General features: G+C 39.7%; 1 protein-coding gene across 1 annotated transcript in view; it reads left to right on the top strand.

Annotated features, from left to right (window-relative positions):
* The window catches only part of erbb4 (erb-b2 receptor tyrosine kinase 4), a 501591-nt gene that overhangs the window by 331284 nt on the left and 148573 nt on the right, over positions 1–21734 (top strand). The window contains exon 4 of the mRNA XM_031892892.1: positions 6572–6697. Coding sequence (XP_031748752.1) covers positions 6572–6697 — 126 coding nt within the window. The remainder of the gene's footprint in view (positions 1–6571; positions 6698–21734) is intronic.

Here is a 21734-nt window from a genome sequence, read left to right as displayed (position 1 = left end):
ACTACCCTTTTTGCTCCAGGGCTTTTACTTTTCTTGTGTAAGCCCTTTGCTGCATTGCTCTATCACTCTGTGTGCATTTCCCAAAAAATACATAGAGGCACAATTGGTATCTTCTGTCCAACTCTTACACTGAGTAGGTTTAGCCAGCTACTGCATGTAGGCTACACCCTCACTTAGACTCATTCTGTAAGTGTGTGGCGGAATAGACTTTGATGTTATAGTTAAGAACTGATCTGATATAAGGCACTAGCCCAGCTACGGTAAGATGTGTCACTGTCCAGCACAATTTGCAATCCACTTCGTGTTGTTGAGAGGCACTGCCTGTGCTTTGCACATTAAGAGTTTATATCCTGACTCCTACGACCTGTCTCCTTCTGTTGTCTGTATTAATGGAGCTCCCTATTAATATCAGGCTGACACTTGCTCCGTTGCAGTTCATTATTTTCTGTTCCATTTCATCCTTGGCAAGAGAGAGACTATGAAAGCAAAATTTCCATCTTCGCTGCCGGAATTAAGACGCTGCTGTTTACCTCAGTGGTTTTTTTTTGCTTTCCCCTCCCAGGCAGGGGAGTAATTCAAAGTCACACTTCTTTTTTTTGTGCCTTTTTCAAATAATTTTGTCTAGGGACATCATCAGAAAATGGGCCTGCCGGCCACATCTGGGCTGAAGTATCTGAGGTACAGAGGCAGATCTTTGCGTATTCCATCTGTTGCCTGTTTATAAACCAATAATGTGTAGCTTAACAGCATAAACATATATTCAGGTGCATAGCTGAATAAAATCTGTTTCTCAATTGCAAAATAGGGACAAATAAAGGATAAATAGTATATTATTTCTAAAACCTTATAAGGAATGATAAAACCAAAGAAACATTACTCAGATTTCTCTGTGGACTATATAATGCCATGGATTATGGACATTTTAATGGAAGCCATGGACTATGGATGATTTATTGTATTCACTGGTGGTAGACCCTCACATTATGGGCAGTTTCCTATTGGAATGGGGGTGAATACTTCCTGCATATAAATGATGGGGCTAATTGTTTGATTACTCACTTGATAAAGGGTACTTGAGGTTTAAGACATGTTCACAGGGGTGTTTCGGCCCCTAGTGCCACCCTCAGTGGCGTACAGAATTCTCCCCCTCCGCAATTAGGTTTTTTGCGTCAAAATGGGCTGAGGGGGGACCATATCACTAGTGCAGAGAGCACAATAGCACTTTCTGCACTAGAAGAGCCAAAATCGGAATTTTAGCTCTTGAAGTTGCCAGGGGTGGAATTGAGTTTATTTTTTTTTTTTATCCAAGTGTTGATTAAAAAAGCAAAATAATATTTTTGCAGTGTAATTTATATATAAACCCATGCCATTTTAGATGGGAACAGAAATGAAATCATAATTTACATGCATATGATCATTGCATAGACAGCCCAGAATGTACGTAAATATCAGCCCTTTTGCTATGATCCTTTCAAAATCTAGGTTTATAGTATGCCTCCAGGCATGCTGTATCCGTAACTGATTTGTGAGCTAACGTGGATGTGTAAATATCACTAAACCCAGATGTCATTGAAGATTTTTCTCCCGTTATGACTGCCTTCCAGCTAATGGACCACGTAATTCTTGCTTGAAATTGTCAGTCGGGTCAGAAGCTTCTTATACCTTGAAATGCGGCTTCCGCTTGCATGGGCTTTGCAGTGTGGTCACTGAGCTGAAATATAGAAGGTTAAATTCCTCATTTTTATTATTACAGCACACTGAGCTTCCTGTCCTCCCCTAATACAATCCTGGCATTTTATATCAGTAGAACCTGGCTCCTCGGAAATCCACTGCAGAAAAGGAAGGATGGGTTCAAAGGCTGACTAGTCAAGCATAGACTACTGTGCTTCATAGTGTTGTGAGGGGCATAAGGTTAAACTTGGTTAACTGACAAAATGCTTCACCGCTATAGTCCTTTTTAACATTCATTGAGAAGAAACATTAACGTCACCTAATTTAACAAATGGGCCACCAGACTGTAGGCAGAGTTATCAGCCCTCCAGCACATGTACACACCTAGCCTTAAAGGGGAAAATAGGCTCACTCTTGATATGTTCCCTTTATAAGAATACTAAAATAAATAATGTTAGTGACAGAGTGGCTGGTAACTATTCTGAAGACCCATTAAAATGTTTCTTACAGTGTTTAGTGGTAGAGTAAGCAGTAATAAATGATCAGAAACAGTCTCCCTCGAGGGCTGTAAAAGGCACAATTTTGGCAGAGATTTTCTGCAGAGATGCAGATGTCTGGGTTTAGGAAAAGATTTTTTAAAATCTTTAGAGAAGGTTTACAGCTTGGTTGTATTACGCACCTCATTTTGTATGCGAGCAAATGTAATTCTGCTATATGGCTGCTGGATTTTAATTCTTTGGATGCAGAAATCTCTGTTTTGCATTTAAAGGCTGACCCCTACCAACAATTCAGTTGCACAGTAATTATTTCTGTACAGTACCACCATAAAACCGATTAGCAATTAGTACTATTCATTTACTCTTACAACTACTTAAGTTCTAATTACAGTACTTTACTGGCTCTATCATTGTTTCATCACTTAGATGCAATAAACATGCAGGCAGACTAACACCTCTTTATCTACATGACTATTAGTGAGTTACAATCCCCACCTTAAGATTCTTCAGTGTAGTGGAGGATTGTGTGGTTCTTAACTGGCATGTAGTAGTTTGTCGTGGCAGAAATGTACACTGGAGGTGGTACTATATGAGAAACCCTCAGTGCTCCCAGGCAGAAGTGCAAAAGTGCTTATTTATGGAGCACTTCTGTCCAGAGGAGTGGCTGTGTTGGAAGGCTCAAGCCATCCCTGTCCTTACTGCATAGGCATAAGGACAGGGTCCCATTATGTGGCCTGAATCGTCTGCTGTTTCCTAACTTGAATGTCTAAATGACACACAAGTTATGGGAGGGAGGGGGGACACCAGAATGCCTCACACCGTCCCAGCTCCCAATTATACACCTATGCTGAACACAGGTTCCAGGGTCGCTTGGGCCCATTTTTTTTAACTTTGTACATTGCTATCCCATTGTTATATTACCCCTATTGTCTTAAGCTTGTATCTCCTATAGGATAGTTTAAATCTGATGAAGATGCTACCAAGGTAAAGATTTTGGCAGATAGTCCAATATCTTTAAACAGATGATTCTTATGACATATTGCATTTAGTCCTGCAACTATTATATTGGCTAGAATCCCTATTTAGATATTAAATGCACACTATTAAATATTAAAATATTCCTTAACATCTCTAACAGGTTTTTAATACTTAAGATACAGTCCAGTATGACAATTGTTAACTGTGTTGTTGTTGTGTGTTTTCTGTGTTATGCTATAAACACTGTGGTATTCACTAGTTCCTTCTCTGGTCATTCACTGGGGTTAGTTGTGCTGCTGAGAGCTGCTTCCTACCCCTGATTCAGTGGGTTCTGTGGGCTTGTGTCTCCACGAGCTCTGATATTCCCCAGGAATGAAAGACATTAAATAACCATGGGATGAGAAAGAGAAGGCAGATGTAAATATAACACATTGCTGCCATTAAGTTGTGTATAAACTTAACATAATAATAACTTGTCAATGACATGGGCAAATGGATACAAATAGTCCTAACTCTGGCATTGGTTTGCCACCACCTTGTAATTCTTATTGTTGCAAATAGGCTAACCTAAACTTACACTGGGACCATAGCAGAAGCCATGGTGCTTTAATATAATAAAATAAGATAAAATACATCTGTAGTGAGGGTTAGATCACTATTCATTCTAATGGGAGCACTATTGGTTGAAATATTCTGCCCTAGGTAACCTGCTATTAAAAGGCTTTTGCAGCTTAATCATCTGCTTCTTAGAAAACAAACACAAATTTACTTAGAACACGGTCATCTTCTTTAGGTTTTATAGGGGCAGGTTAGACAGATGGACTATTTCTGAATTTCTGATCACCGATTAGTCTGTAGATAGTAATCTGAATTTTGCAGATGATATATGAAGTATTTAAGGTATTCCCCTATTGTAAGCCTCTTTTCAATGGGAAAAGCTCAAGCTCCTCATTCATATGTTTCCTGGAATCAGGCTATGCCACGATTGTATTAATATCATAGGATTGCAAAACAGCTTATGAACGATCTGCTAAGCAATAAAAAGTAACCAAATTTCTTGCATTATTATTGATCCAAGGCAGCTTTAATTTACATTACATGGAAATTAATATGACTCTCTTGCAACAAGAATATTAATATGGCCTGATTAAAAGTAAAGTGGATTATAGAAATGGTCAGGGATTTTAACTACTTGATTCTGATGCTGAATAATAAGCAGGCAACATATTGGTTGGATGCATTCAGAGTTAAAGGTGAAGTTCAACCACTATATTAAGTCTTCTTTTTAAATAATCAAAAAAACTTTTCTAATGTATATCGGCAGTGATGTTTGCTTACTTCAGTAGCCCACTTGTGTGCCTGCACCAAATTAGTATGTACACAGCATAATTTACCCCCTGCCAGCATCCCAGCTGCTCATTGTTTGGCTCCATAGTTTTTGGAGCATAAGTTAAATGCCAGTCCTAGTAGTAGTAGAGACAAATCTGTAAAATCTCATGACTGCAGTCCAACAGAAGATTTTATTCACTCTAATGTATGTGTGAGACAGAATGTTTCTCAATCAGACTGAGAGTGTCTTTAGTGGACACCATCAGCCAGTATGTTATTAATCCTGTGTCTGACTTGGGTTCAGGGTTAGCAAAAAAACTATGTACTTACCACCCTGAATATAGCCGTGCAGCCCTAAACTAAAATATTAAATAGGCCCTGGCATTTCAAAGGCCCAAACAGCTTCCCCCAACAGACTGTCTATGGCATCTCTCAGCAGCATCTCTGGCATTTGCCAGAATTCACAGTCTGCCAATCTGGGCCTGAGGCCATGTAACCACTGCATGTCTTATCCTTAACTTTCAGCTCTTTCAAAGTTGCTTATATGTTTTGCAACTTTTTTTGTCTTCTGGAAAGCAGGGTCTCACCTAAAACCTCAGCTATGGGGGACCCTCTTCTGTCTGATTTAAAAGGACAAGAAAATGCCCTAACCCTTTTTAAAATTGATGCAAGGCCCTCCCTAAACTGATCTGATCCATTTTAAATGCACATTTTTTTGGTTGATGATCACAGCTAAGAAACCTGGGAGCCAGATGGGATGTGGCCTGACATGAAAACGACCAACCTACTTGACTGCCCTGTGTTTAAAGACCAGGGACAGGGGAAGCTAAAAAGTTCTACAACTCTTAAAATAAATTCATATCAGTCTTCAAACATGTCGGCACCTAAACAGAAGCTAATTCTTTAACCCACTATATTACTGCTCGCACAGCCTGCCCCAAGCTGTTAGGTGTATATAGACAGAGGCAAGGCTATATTTTCCAGAATTTCCTTTCTTGAAGTACTTTTTCTGGCATCAGCCTGACTGAAACCAGGAAGGATAAGCTTCCAACAGCTGGGGTTTAAAGTATGATTCTGCTATACAGAAGTCCCAAACAAAAAAGAAAAAACAAATACAACAAAATAAAGCTACAGGTAGCAGGTAGACTTTAAATCCATTTAAGCTCTACAGAGGCTGACATTTCCATCTACAAATGAACTGTACATTACACTTTCCCAATATTGTCATATCTGCCCTGAAAATGTATGGGCAGGTGTTTTGTGTTTTGCTGCCCTTATTCTCTGGTTTCCCCAGGTCGTCCAGCTTTCAGTAGAAAATAACCACTGACATCAGTGTGAATTGCTGCAGTTTCTTTAGCTTAGGTACAATATGTCACCTATTGTCGAAGGCGAGTATTAAACTAGGAATTACTAGATGACACAACCTTGTGTGAGGCATAGAAAAGCGACTCCACATTTTACCTTTCTTTTCTTTTGCACATGCTTTAAAAGCTTTGCTGGCACACATCTTCATGTCTCATTATCCTAATAGAAACAAAACCAATAATTTGAATTAATAACTTATAATGAAGCCAGAAACTGGAGTGTGTGTATAAGTAAGTCTGCCAAATCCATTATATAAAAATGAATACAAAAGTACAATGATCAAGCCTTGACACCAAGACTTTAAAAATAAATTAATAAATAAAATATTTAAAACATTGACTAAATACGTATTTTATTTTCTTATTATTAATGCTGCCAGCCCACATACAGAAATGGCTCTCTTTGGTCTTGTTTAGTACAAGAAAGATTTGCCCACGCTGCCCATAAATAACAATGATTATAGCCAACAACAGTGTTTCTTCTATATATATATATATTTACACACACACACATGCACACATATATATATATATATATATATATATATATATATATATATAAGTTTAATTCACCTGCAGTGCAATTTATTGCCATAAATGCTGTGCGGATGCAGCTAAATCTATATGCCAATAAGGTCAGAGAGGCTTCAGCACTATTGAAAAGTGTAAAAATTGTGCACAAGACAGTAAATCTGTGGTAAGTTAAATATGTGTCTTTTTTTCTTGTTACAGAGATCCTGAATGGAGGAGTGTACCTTGGACAAAATAAGTTCCTGTGCTATGCTGACACTATACACTGGCAAGACATTGTACGCACTCCGAATGCTACTTTGGTCCCAATGAGCAGCAATGCAGAATGTAAGTTTTTGGCCACCATGGTTTATCAATTCATTTAGCTTTGTGATTCAGAAGTCCAGGCTGCAATTAATGCTTTACAAGGCATTGTTTACTTAAAGGGAAAAGAAAGTCAAAGTCACTTGGGGGTGCCAAAATGTTAGGCACCCCCAAGTGACTTTGACCACCTACCTTTTACCCCGGGCTGGTGCCCCTGTGAGGAGGGAACAGCACCAGCCCGGGGTAGCTGCAGGCGCTTCCTTCCTCTTGTTTCGCTGCGCGCGCATGCGCAGTAGAGAGAAAAGCCGAACTTAAACATTAAAGTCGGCTTTTCACTCTACTGCGCATGCGCCCACCGCTGGCATTCAGGAAGAGGAAGCCAGAACACGGAAGCGCTGCGCTCCAGGTGCCCCGGGCTGGTGCTGTTTTCTCCCAACAGGGGCACCAGCCCGGGGTACGAGGTAAGCGGTTAAAGTCACTTGGGGGTGCCTAACATTTTGGCACCCCCAAGTGACTTTACCTTTCGTTTCCCTTTAAGGCACTGTGTAAAGTGCAAAAAAAATCTACCATTGGATATTTTAAATGGCACTTTACGCACTTTCCTTTGTCCTTGAGTTACTGCTATTCTTTTCATTCCTTTTAGGAGCATAGAGATCTGCAGCTGCCTCAGTGAATACAGTGCTGCCTGCATTTGGTAGTGCTGTATTTATAAGGGGTGGGAGGCACATAGGCATTTCTACTCTCCCACCGTTTATCCCCTAACTTGCATGTCATTCAGATGTGTAAATTAGGAAGCAGCAAAGAATGCAGGCCACAACAGGGCCCAGTCCTGGTAAGGACAGGGTTGGCCTTCACCCCCTGGTGCTGCTCTCTGCAATTATCACCTGATTTTTTTATCCATGACAAGGTGCAGTACGCAGTTCAGTCCTGTGCCCCTTATTGATCTTGCACTTCTGCCTGATAATTATAAATGCTACCAATCAATGTGAGATGAAAACATGAACAGAACATATTGTTGCATTCAAAGTTTGCTGCTACTACCGGCAGCTTTCTCTGAATACTGAATACTAGCCTATCCAGGTCTCTGCATTGTCTTCTTTCTTGCTCTGCCATGACTATCCTTTTTTTCCTCTATTCCCTGTTCCTTTTATCCCTATCCCATACTGCCCATAATGTCTTTAAAAACATTTACTTTTTACTTTTTCTATTTCCCCTGCCTCCCCATTTAGTTTCCTCTTTCATCTCCCCTTTTAGCTTTTTACTTTTTAATGTTTTCTTTACCATTAAAAAGCTTGTTCCATTATACATTTCAAATATAAAATCTCTTGTTTTCCTATTCTCCTTTTTCTACAAATTCTCTAGCTTCTTAGTGTTCTTTCCTCTTCATCTCCATATATTTTCTTCTATGCCTTGCCAGTTTTTATCTCATTATTTTCCCATTTTATGATTTCCTATGTTCATGCTGAGGTACAGTTGCTGTGCCCATTATTGGATATTAACATATATTTGCAATCAGTTTTTAACTTCCCACCCTGCCCTGTGTAGTATTTCAGGCACATTTGCTGGATTCTGTTTATGAAGAGGAAAGGGCCATTAGGGTATTCTCCTGTTAGGAGAGAGTACTGTGTCATGTCTGTGACTGTGCCAGGAAAATCTAAACAATGTATTAACCTTGGTTCTAGACCAGTGATCCCCAACCAATGACTCATGAGCAACATGTTGCTCACCAGTCTCTTGGATGTTGCTCCCAGTGGCCTCAGAGAAGATGCTTATTTTTGAATTCCTGGCTTTTGGGCAAGTTTTGGTTGAATAAAAAATAGGTATATTGCCAAACAGAGCCTCATGTAGGCTGCCAGTCCACATAGGGGCTGCCAAATTGCCAATCAGAGCCCCTATTTGTAACCCCAGGAACATTTTTCATGCTTGTGTTGCACCCCAACTCTTTTTACATTTGAATCTGGCTCACAGGTAAAAAAGGTTGGGGATCCCTGTTCTAGACTGTTTGCCAGTAATTGGTTAACTTGCTGAAGGCTGTTTCATTGTTATGGATTGAGCATACAAAGAAACTATCTTTATAAAGAGTTTTATTAGTCAGTTATGAATACAGAGAGAAGAGAGCTTACATAGCTGAGAAAAGGGGTGGAGAAAGGATAATAATGAAGGTAAGAGTTTTTAGAAGAATGCATGGAATGGAATATAGAGAACATATTGTACAAGTTGTTTTATTGCTAAGGATCTTATATTCCCTAAATATCAATGTCTCAATTATTTAGCTTGAAAAAGCTTTATTATGATAGCAATATGTTATGCAATTACATATTCAGAATTCCACACATCTCTCTTTCTCCAGCTGCCACTGCAACTTTTGATAAGCATAGTCTAAAATAAGCACACAAATAATACAATTAGACATTTGCAGATACAATTTATTTTTGAAGTGTTGACAAGCAATACATAATACATTAGGGGAGTATAGCCATTTTTGCAGCTCTTGGCTCACAGTTCTTATCTGTTGCATGCTCCTGCTTCAAGTAGCTTGGGTTACAAAACGAGCACCAAAGGTCATCAAATTTGCTATTAAGAGTGAACTATATAATAATGTCAAACGGATTCTTGGAATAATCCTCAACTTCATAAAACCCAATCCTCTCCCAGTGCAGGGTGATAATAAAAAGTACTTCTGTTTTCCAAACAATTGAACTTCAGCACAAAGTGTAAGAACAATACTAGAATTAGTAACCGGTTGGTCTTAGGTTATGATGAGCTACCTCTAATTACCAACCAAAGCTGATGGGGTTTAATAATTTCTTTCACTGTTTGTTTGCTTGGTATTTTCCATATACATGTATAGAAGCTATTATCCAGAATGCTTGGGACTTTTGGAGTTTTTTGGGTAAGGGATCTTTCTGTAATTTAGATCTCTATACCTTAACACTGTTACAAATCTTTTAAACATTAAATAAATCAAATAGGATTGTGTTTCCACCAATATGGATTAGATTAATGCAGCTTAGTCGGGATCAGGTACAAGCTACTGTTTTATTATTACAGAGAAACGGGAAATTAGAATTATTTGCTGATAATGGAACTTCTGGTAGATGGGCTTCCCTTAATCAGAGCATTCTGGATAATGGGTTTCTGGATAAGGGATCCAATCATACTGATGTTGTCCCTGCAATATAATAGCTTCTAGAGCTCCACACACACATTAACTGTGCAGCACAATTTGAACCCTGCCTAATTCTAGTTCTGCCTAGTGAACTAGAACAGCCTCATTACCCGCTCCTTCTCAAAGATACAGGGATAACTATAATCTTTTCCATCTCTTTCCTCCACCTGCCTTTTATACAAAGAGACAGCGATATATCACCATACTTGCTGAAATGCAGCTGCCAATTAAATCAGTTCAGTGGTACAGGACCCCTTCTTTTTGCCTCCCAAGCATCAAGTGAACTACTGATTCTTAATCATATCCCCTCTATATGCCTCAACCATATACTTGTCTGGTTTGGGTGGCAGCCCCTGCAATGCCACTAGTCATAGAGCAACACATCTAAGGTACATCTGCAGCAAGCAAAGTTTTAGAACAGAAGCATAAGCACGTGTAATGGAACAATAATATAGTTTTGTTGGCTTACACAGCTAAATCAGCAAAGGTAATTAGGCCACAGGGCCTTTAGAGACAATCACGTCCCACAGTTGGCTGCCTCAATATATATTTCCTCCCTCTACGGTGGGTATAATTAGAGTTAATAAGCCAGGAGGACTCTCGTGGAGTGATATTCTTTTGCAGGTATTATTGACCATATAAGTAGACAATGACCCTCCTAGCTGGTTGATATCGCTAATAACATTGTTTAATGGCACTTATGTTCAGTTACTATTGCCTCTTTAGCAGAGTGTTTCTGCTGGTGCCTCACAAACCTTTCTGTCCTTTGAGGCTCGGGCCCAATTTAACGAGATAGTAAAGTGATGTAAAAATCTGCACTCATAGAAATAAACTGTAGCTCTGAGCATCTGCTTAATGCTCTCCATCATATGAGTGTCAGCAATTAAACACAGTTCATTTGAATAAGGAGAAAATGACTTTCTTCTGCTTCCGAATACAAAGGCCTATTACATTACCTGTATAGGCAGACACATGCTCCAGTTATAAATCTTTGGCATGGATTCTTCAGAGAATGATTAAAAAGACTAGGCTATACAAGTTAATGATCCTTTAAAATAGTGACCGATTATTGTCATTGTACAATAAAACTCAAAACAGGGTAATGTTACTAATAAGAGAAGGTTAAGGAATCAGCAAGATTTTTGTCCATCTGTTGAGCAGGAACTCTGTGCCCTCTATTTGCTGATTGGCCATTTAGGCATTTTGGAATTTGTATAATTGGAAAGCCACTGGTATAGTTGAAAAGCTTGCAATCTAGTGGAGTTTGAAGGCACAACAGAGAAATGTCCATATAGCAGTATTTCACATGCAAGTGTTGGGGAATATATTTACATGTGAAGTAACCCATAGAAACCAACCAGCAGGTAGCATTTACTCATCTACTGCTGTAAGAATTATGAATGTGTGCTATTTGTTTGCTGTGAGTTACTATGTATGCATTAATGTATTTATATATTTATTTATTTATACTATACTATACTGAGCAAATATTATACCTGTTATTACAGTGACCACAGCAGAGTTTAGGTAGTAACAGAAATCTGGAACGTTCAGGTCACACAGACTGCTTATTATTTTACTAATTACCATGTTCAATTGGCTGTTGGGATCACTTAAACTGTAAGCTTTCTATGGCCCCTTCTCCCCCAAGTACAAATTGCACACCTTTATCAAAACAATAAAAACTTGTTCCAGACCTGCCAAGTCTCTGTAGATTAGAAAAAAAGAGAAAAAAGGATAGGAAAGGATCTGTTTCCTATGCTGCAGGGAGCAGATAATAGATGCCAATGTGTAAGGTAGCTGCAGATGGCAAACATGCTGCAAGAAGGAGAATAAAACATGATATTAAGACTAATTTATTATCTGCAAATGCATGTCATATTATAGCAGGAACATTCTCTGCAAACTGTTCACTTGTCAAATGGATGTTTGCAGTTGAGCCCACAGCTTTTCAGATCCAATTAGTCACAGAAAAAGCAATCACAGGCGAGACACCGAACTTTACCATTTGTCTTGTCTTCGGAAGGTTGATGATGTTGTACATGGGGGATAATAGGTGATTCACAGCTAGAATATATCCACTGATTTGTCTGACATAAAGTCCTGATAATGTGAAAGGTCCCTTGTCTTCTCTTAACAACCACTACCCGCTCATTCTTTGTGTCACTATCCTGGCTGCCTGGTGTATTGTATAATGCTGTGTTGAGTGATTTACAATGTATTATTTAAGCTTTTTGCCAATATCTGGTGTTTGTAAATCAAAGAAACATAACGTGTGACCGCAGAGGAGAACCGCTTGCCCTTCCACTCTGCTCTCTTTCAATTTATTTTTAATACTCAGACCTTATCTTACCAGAGCTTTTGTATTTTTCAGCATATGCTATATTGTTCAACTAGGGCGTCTTGGCCGCACAATGGGTAGCCTTACTGGCTTAAAGCCAGGGTTATTCTTGACCATTTTAATCTTCAGTTTGTGATCTTTTCCTAGTGTGTGTGCTTTCTCCTCATCTCTGGGGCTACTGCCACATGTGGCTGATTTCAACCTACGGGTGAACACAGGCCGGGAATCCACCCATGCACTCCTTAAAGCTTCTTGATGTGCCTGCATCTGGTGCCATTACACAGGGCCAGATGTAGGGACATGGTGCGGATTTTCGGCGTAAAACTACTGGAGTATGCAGTTCCTTGCTCGTCCTTGCTGTGCCGTGCTTCTTACTACATAATTATAGAATATTTATCATTCCTAAACCACTAGTAGAATTTTCGAGTAGGTTTGCAATCAGAGATGTATATGCCACACTCTGCTTCATTCCCAAAACCCCAAACTAGTGCACCCACTAAGTAGTATCCCCAGTATGCACATGGCCACCATCAGGGAAGCACAGGGGGACAGTCTTCCTGGTGGATTTGAAGAAGGAAGGAAGAAGACCACCAAACTTTAAAGGTAAGTTTCATTGAACACCAACAATCTTTTTTTACAACTGTAATTTTTTTTTTAACTTGTAGGGGGATCCTGGCTACCAATTTTTTTTAAACTTTTATGAGGGAGCCCTGACCACTGTGTTCTTTTTTAACTTGTAGAGGGGAAACTGGTCACCAATTTATTTGTTTTTTAACTTGTGTAGGAGACCACAAAATGTAATGGGTTTTTTTTTTTTAACTTGTAGGGGGGCCCTGGCCATCAATGAGTTTTTTAACTTGTAGGGGGATCCTGGTTACCAATGTTTTTTTTTACTTTTATGGGGGGAGCCCTGACCACTGTGTTTTTTTTAACTTGTAGAGGGGAACCTGGTCACCAATGTTTTTGTTTTTTAACTTGTGTAGGAGACCACAAAATGTTGACATATGTGTCCCCATGATTTCTGATGGTGGCTCTGAGTATGCACCTGCTTAGCATCTCAATCCCATCACTTCGATCTACTTGTACTGTAGAGAAGGAGTACCACTCTCCAATATTTTTATAAACACAGAGGAGAGCACCTTCATGCAGATTATCTGCTAAAAATACTTTTATTTCAAGCCACTAAACACTTGTTTGCAGGGGCTTGAAATAAAAGTATTTTTTAGCACATAATCTGCATGAAGGTGCTCTCCTCTGTGTTTATAAACGTGTTGGAAGGCTGAGCGGTGTGCCTCTGAGGATTGATGCATCAAGTCTGAGCAGTAGGCTGTGCAGTTGAATACATATATTCTGACTCCACTCTCCAATATTATCATAGGTTTCCAAGATGTATGTGAAAAATATAATGATCTAGAAGCACTAGAAAAAGGATTACTTCTGGTGTTGATTAATGTTGTCACCTTTCCAATGTACTAATACCAATGTGACAGCATCACCCAAGGTGGGGCAGTGATACCACAGGACAGATCAAGGCAGTGAAAATGGAGGGCTTAAAAAGATGATTAGGGTTATGGACCAGTTCAACAATAGAGGGAAGGATGGGCAATTTACTGGCAGGTAGATTGCAGGTAAATCTGTAATACTGACCCTGGCTTAGCTGGTGATTTATTGCTACACTGGTGCTGATACTCACAGACCAAATACCAAAATCAGACAACAGAAAACAACAGAGTGCACCTTGCCTTCCTTTAGCAAATCAGCTGTTATGAGTCTACCCACTGGCCTGCTTTTCCCCTAAACTGTAGCAGAAAACCCAAAATATATTATTTTTTGCTTAATAAAAGAAAACATATTTCTATGTGCAATGGTTTTTGAGTTTGTATTTTTTTTTTTGTATTTATATAAATAATTGCTATTATAAGTAGTCCTTTTCTATTCTCTGCCCTGGTGGCTCTGGCATTTGAAACAATGTAACACAAGGCAGCAAACTGACAGACCTGTCTTGCTGGAGGAGACTAACCTTTGCAACAATGTTTAAAAAGTAACAACCAGGAGTTCAGCAAATGCTGCTTTCAATAACAATTACATTTACAAATAATTTGTAAAGCACTAGAAATGTTCAATAAAAAATTATTTTGGGGGTTGACGTCCTTTAAAGTTTGCTACTTTGTATATATGAAAGATGTGCGTTAGGGAAATAGAGCTTTAAATATTGGGGGTATCCTTTTCCTCCTGAATTACTGTATTTACGATCTGCATTACTTATTTGTAAGCAATGGCACCTCTAACAAAGAGAGAATGTTCTATTGCTTGGCAGGTAGGAGACCACCTTGATGGCTAGATGGCCAAGAAGTCAAAGGGCTGCTATCACATTAATCTTAGTCTTCTCCACTGGGAGCAATTTACTGTGCTTGGGACTCCCTTATGTGGTGTTCTTGGTAGATGTTAAATTGGGGTTAAAATAAACTTGACACTTGTGCATGTTGGCACTCAGCAATGAACTGGGGACATGCAGTCTCCGTGTGCACTTGTGGCTCTTTCCAGTACAATAGATTCAGTAGATTAAAAAATATTGGGTTTCTGCTTTTCATGGCTCATTTTAAAGCTGGAGCCAGCAATCGCAGCTGGCATTCATTTCTCTTTCCCGGACTTATCCCTCAGAGGGCTTCACTAAATACCTCTTTAGACAAAGTGAAGGATTTAATTTGTGAATGTTATGTCTAAGAGCAAATCTAGCTTTATTCCTATGCCAAAGAGTGGAAAATGGCTATAAAGCTTAATATCTACATTTTGGTGTCCACCGTTGGTAATTGCCTTTACATCCATAAAGATAACAAAATAGGGGGCTTAGCAGTTTGTAGACTGTAGTTGAATTTAGACAATGCAGGTGTTAATAATGAACTGCAACCCCCACAGGTGCAGCATCAACGTGTGAAATGCACAGGAATAGATTTTATTTTTTTCCAGGCTTTTGTTGCCCTTTAATGACCCAGTTGAGGGATTGTACAAAAACAATATGCTTTAACTCTTATAGTTAAATCTCCCCAGTGTGAAAGCTTTGATTCCCCCTAAGCCTAGTACGAGCCACTCCAATGCTCTTGGTTAAGGGCTTAACTGTAACTGTACATAGACCAGAGAGATTCTTGTCTATTCCCAGAGCTGTGGATATAAGGAAAATGGATGCTGTGATCCTTTATATTGGCTCATATCAAGAACTATACAGGTTGTTTTTATAGCAGAAGCATATAAATATTTTAGGGCTGTTCAGCATTTTATTTTGGAGAACAACACACGGGGTGCAAGCTGCATCATGTAGGTAGTGCAGTTACCTCTAGGAGGAGATAGCACAAGTCTGTGGCTCAGGAAAATACAGAATTAGCCATTTAGAGCACAGGGCACAGTAGCGTAGGGTGATGCTGACAAGGCTAGGGGGAGGTAGAGCAGCATTGGCGTCATCACATAGGGAGAAAGGGGCAGAGCCCGCTGGCAAGAGAAAGCGAAGAGAGCCACAGGTAGGGTTATAACTCTCTCCAAGCAACATCTCACCCATCCACCCCTGTCCCTATGTGTGTACATGCACTAACCTATTGTTAGGTGTAGGGGAATGCTTGCCATTTGGAGGCTTATGCCCTAATTTATTACGCCTATGTAGCCGTCTGGAATGTGTTAAATGCTCTGCAGGTACAGGTCCCACTAGGTGGTGAATTGGCTGACTATTGTAACTTGCTCAATGGCCTTCCTCAGGGCTGGATGGCTGGAGTGATAGGTAGTCCAAAAGACATGTGTTAGTAGTGCTTGTTGCAAGCATTTGTTATTTATGTTTATACTGTAATTTGTTATGAATTGTTAATTATTATTATTATTACTATTATTAACATTTATTTATAAATCGCCAACATATTCCGCAGCGCTGTACAATAAGTGGGTTTCATACATTGGACATACAGAGTAACATATAAAGCAATCAATAACCGATACAAGAGGTAAAGAGGGCCCTGCCTTAAAGAGCTTACAATCTACAAGGAGAAGGGTTGAGACACAAGGTGTGGGAATGGGCATGACAGAGTTGTGAGAGGTGTGGCACAGGGTATTGCTAAACTAGATTAGGGTAAGCTTCTCTAAATAAATGCGTTTTTAGAGATCTCTTGAAGGCAGAGAGATTGGGAGAAAGTCTGATAGTTTGTGGGAGCAAATTCCAGAGAAGGGGGGCAGCCCTTGCAAAGTCTTGAATGCAAGCGTGTGAGGAGGGAATGAGAGAGGAGTTGAGGAGCAGGTCAGTAGAGGAGCGTAACAAGAGGGTTGGATGGTATCAAGAGATAAGTTCAGAGATGTAGGGTGGGGCAAAGTTATGAACTTCTTTGTATGTGAGAGTCATTAGTTTGAATTTTATCCTGGATGGTAGGGGAAGCCAGTGCAGGGATTGGCAGAGTGGCACGGCAGAGGAGGAGCGGTTGGAGAGGTGTATGAGCCTGGCAGCAGTATTCATTATGGACTGGAGAGGGGACAGTGTTTGGAGGGGAAGGCCAATTAATAGGGAGTTACAGTAGTCCAGGCGAGATATTATAAGAGAGTGAATAAGAATTTTGGCAGCATCTTGGGTGATAAATGATCGTATTTTTGAGATATTTCTTAGGTGAAAGTGACATGATTAGATAAGCGACTGGATATGAGGAGTGAAGGACAGGGCAGAATCAAGGATAACCCCAAAGCACCGGGCCTGGGAAGATGGGGTGATGGTAGAATTGTTAACCTGTATAGATACCTCGGGAACAATGTGGGTGTTGGATGGGGGAAAGAGAACCAGTTCAGTCTTGGAGAGGTTTAATTTAAGGTAACGCTGGGACATCCAAGTGGAGATAGCGGACAGGCAGGAAGAGACGCGAGTTAGAAGCTCTGGGTTGAGATCAGGACAGGAAAGATAGATCTGAGTATCGTCAGCATAGAGGTGATACTGTAAGCCAAAAGAATTGATTAGTTTAAAGCTGTGGCTTTCACCAGTCCCTAAACCTGTCTCTCTATTTAGCGGTTTAAAGTAATGGGATGTTCTGGCAAGTATGTTGGGTGGTTTGGTTATGCCTACTTGACACTGCCCTAGTTAGGAGAGAGATCTAGAATAGACATCAGTAGAAAGGGGATGGAAGTGATGCATAGTGAATATGGGGATGATACATGCAGAATTGGCAAGTATACTTCACTATAGTCTTGCTGCTTGCTCTGCTAGATTGCACTGCAAGTTCTGGGCTTCAGCGGCCAATCTCCTTTATTCCATTCATTGGGTGTATGAAAGCCAGGTTATGGCTCTGAATTAATAACACATCACTGAGCAAAATTGCAGAAACCCCTGAAAACTACTCAAACGTTTGCTTTCAAAATTCTACCTGCACCAGGCTGAACAAAAGTGAGCACTGATGGGTTGCTGTGGGTTATTTGCCTAGTGTTAGTATATGAGTCTGTTCTGGAGTGATTGGTACTTCTCTTTTCTTGCTTTCATGTTAAGGCAGTGATACATTGGTATTAGGGGCATTTGAATACTTTACGGGTCATTTCTAATGCCCCATGCAGTGTGCAAAGTGCAAGTGCTTCTTAAGTGAGCACTAAGGGATGTATCCCCCTTGCCCAGCTTTTTCCATAGGAGGGACTCAGAATTGTGGCTTTTTAAGGTGCCAGAAGCAGCTATTTGCCACCTTTGGTAACTTGTGGGGCACTGCCACCTCAACTTGCCTAATGGCAGCAGCACCCCTTATGGTAAAATCCCCCTTCTCTATTTTTCTAAGGCTTTTCATATGTTTGTTGGATATAACCCTTGCCATACCATTACTTACTCAATTGCTGGAAACACCAATGTTATCTTTTCCATATAATCCCCAACCTCTTGTTTAGTTCTTGATAGTTCACTTGCTGATCTAGTGTACAGTAAATACCTGATGAAATCTGACATGAGTTGGGTATAATATATGGATTTATTTTGCCAGTAGTTCATGGGTGTGCAATTGGAATGCATGTTGTTTGTACTTGAATTTAGAGCCTACTGTTCCTCTTGTGTTTTGTTTGCAGAGACAGAAACATTAGAGTTTGACTAATATATTCTTGACGCATTTGGACCTTTGTGTTGCATATTGCTGTGTTAAAGCTTATTTGTCTGTTGTTAAAAATCCTTTACATATCTATTCTGATCAGCAAACAAAACTAATCTTGGAAATGAACATCCTTTGCGGGAAAGGACCTATCATTGTCAAACATGTCCTCCAGAGATTACTTGGCAATATATTTCTGTAGAGAGTTATTTTATTTTAGTTGTTTTTTCTAAAGGTAATGTAACCCCTCAAAACAAATTCATGGGAAGTTGCTCTGAGCACGTTTGCAATTTTTACCAGTGGCCCTTGATGGCACCTACAAGCACGCACTTTGCACACTGACTGTCAAAATAGCATGCCCACTCTCAGGGGTGCTGCTACCATGAGGCCTCAGTCAACAATGTCCCCGAATTTACCAGGGGTGGCAAGTAGCCACTCCTGGTAACTTTAAGAGCCCAATTTCCGGCTCCGCTAGTGCTAGTGATGTGGCCCCCCCCAGACCACCTCCGGCGCTGTTAATGTAAGCATGGGGGGGCATCTGAGGAGGCTCAAGGGCAAGAAACCCCCCTGCTCACACTCTAATGGTCTTTTGTCAGTCAACCATGACCCAAACTACGGGGATATAAACAGAAGAGGTATGTGCCCAGCACCCTCACTACTTCGCTACTACTGCCACTAGTTTTGGCACTGATTTATACTAATAACTTTTAATGTAGATTTCAAGATAATAGCAATTTTCACACTGCTAATATAATGCATTTGAAGCAACAGCTCCACCTGTTGTTCATTTCGGCAGACTTAAGAAAGTCACTTGAAAAGGAAGTTATAAAGAAAGGTATGGCTGCCTTGTGATATTGCTATTATTAATTAAAACTATGTGAGCAAGAGAGGAAAGATTGAGTTTGGGACTCTGTGTTGAGATCAGGAACAAAACAGATGCTAAATTTATTGCCATAGTTAAAAAGGGAAGATGTAAATTACAGTATATAGGGTTGGCAAGTGTCTCAGGAAGATTTTGCAGTGTAATCGGAGAGCAAGAGACAATTCATTAGGTAGGGCTTAAAAAGAGAGGACAACACTTTCCTGATTTTAAAGAGTTGCACCTAAGGGTATCAGGGACAACTCAGTGGTAAACAGTTGGACAAAAAAACCCAAAAAACAGGTGTCTGTCACCTGTGTATATACAGTAACAGCATAAAACTCTGTTTTTGCCATTGGCGGATTTTTTCAAATGGGCACAAAAATTTGCTGCAGCATTATTTTTGACGTGTGCCTCATTTATTATAAGTGCGCAACATTTTTTTTTTGCAAGTGCATCATTTTACGTTTTGCGCAAATTTTTTCACAGTTTTGCGAATTTTCGGCCAAAGCGAAACAAGACAGATTCGCTCATCACTAGAAAGGATATGTTTGCACAAAAGTAAAAATTGATCCCATTTGGCACATTTCTAACCCTTTCTATGCCAGCTCTATTTAACTTAGCAGGCCTGTGTGCTGACAGAAACATAAGAAACCGGAGAATGTACCATCTGCGGTGCCAGCATGCTGATCCTTTTGTGTCAGTATTGTCAGTTGTACATGGCATGGTGCATAAAGCGTTAAATGACCATGAAAAATGCTCAGATGTATATAACGGCAACACTTTAGTAGAACATGCACTCTGAATAAACCTTACATTTATTCTGAACAATAGTTTAGCTGAAATGTGCCCCACAGAGCAAAGATTCTATCACATCATTAGGATCCTCCTCAGAAAAAATATGTTACTCTGTAAACAAGAAACGCTTACTTTCCGTGCTAGATCATATTGCACTAGGCTTAGCAGCTCCCGAATCTAACAGGAATATTTATGAAACTGGGTTACATGTTTTACACCTAAAACCCAAGGTTGTAATTTACCCAATCGTAAATTATACAGCACATATATAAAGCTTTTGATATTATTACAGTATAATCATATCCATTACAGGTATGGTATATGTTATCCGGAAACCTGTTATCCAAAAAGCTCTGAATTACAGGAAGGCTAACTCCCATGGACCCCATTATAATGAAATAGTTTGAATTTTAATATTTTCTCTCTATTTTAATAATAAAACAGTACCTTGTACTTGATCACAACTAAGAAGCAATTAATCCTTGTGGAAGGCAAAACATTCTTATTGGGTTTATTTCAAGTTTAAAGTATAAAATCCAAATTATGGAAAGACCACTTATGCGGAAAACCCCAGGTCCCATATCTGTACTAAATGCAGATTGTGATATTTATAAAAAAGGAAACATGATGCTAATATTTTAAATCACTTTCAACCAGGTGGAAGTCATTAAGCCACTGTGAGTATTGTATTCACATGGCAAATGATGTGGTGTAAATATCATGGATATTATATTCAGCTGCACATTAGCCAAAATTCATTTGCACAGCATTATGGCTATCCATGGCTGAGTACACTTTTTTGTGGTATGAACAGTGCTTTCTACCTGGACCAGAAGCAACAGCATAATTTTTCAACAAATTGATGGCACTGCACTGTTACAAATAGTACACTTAAGGATTCATTTATTAAAGCAATGCAGCAAGCAAAGCCACTGTGGTGCTGCACTTATGTTATCTTGGGCACTCCTGCTTTCACAAAGACTAGGCAATATTAAGGCTCAGTGGCTCTTACACAGGGCCTGGGGGGTCCCTATCCTTTGAATTTTTCATGCACCAGGTCCTGTAACTAACTCTGCTGTTCAGATGGTACAGAGCATAGATCACATTTGATATGCAAGGTGGTTTGCTCAGAAACGCCCTTAGACCCCAATATAACAAGTTGGTGAGGCCCACTTGCTCCTGTTAGCATAAAATGGTCATAGTGACCACAATTATAAAAATTTCTTGCCATCTCCTACTGAATATTATTCTTGCTTCATTAATTAATTGATTAATACAAGTCATATTTTTTTATGTATTTTTATATTAATCCTCAGCCATGAAGCAGGAACTATTGTAAACAGCTAACCACAGAAGGTGACTTGTGAGCGCAAGCCCCATAAATATCTAAAAAGCTTATTTTGAAATAGCAAAAAACACAGCCATTTACAAAATTACAAAGTAACAGCAATAATGCTTGTGTGTCTCTCTCAGCTGGGGTGCCCATTAAATCAAGGTTGCATTGTTGGTCAGGCTGGACCCAAGGTGGATTAATTACGGTCTTTAAAGGCTGTGCCCTTTTGTGGATGTGTTGGCTAGTGCAGGCACCTCTGTTTTCTTTTTCCCGTGCCTCAGCAGAGCTGTGTGAACTACAGAACTTGTGTATTTTGGGCAAATGAAATTTGTTGTCCTTGTGGATAGCGGCAGTGCTCAAATAAAGCCAAGCAGAAAGCAAATCATTATAAGAGGAGAGAACTAAGAATAAGGATTTGTTCGGCTTTCAAAGGCTGTATTAAGGGCAGTGTCGATGAAACTGTGAAATAAGCTATGGAGCACATGCA

The sequence above is a fragment of the Xenopus tropicalis genome, chromosome 9 (genome assembly GCF_000004195.4).
Source record: "Xenopus tropicalis strain Nigerian chromosome 9, UCB_Xtro_10.0, whole genome shotgun sequence".
NCBI lineage: Eukaryota > Metazoa > Chordata > Amphibia > Anura > Pipidae > Xenopus > Xenopus tropicalis.
This window is presented reverse-complemented; position numbering and strand designations above follow the sequence as displayed.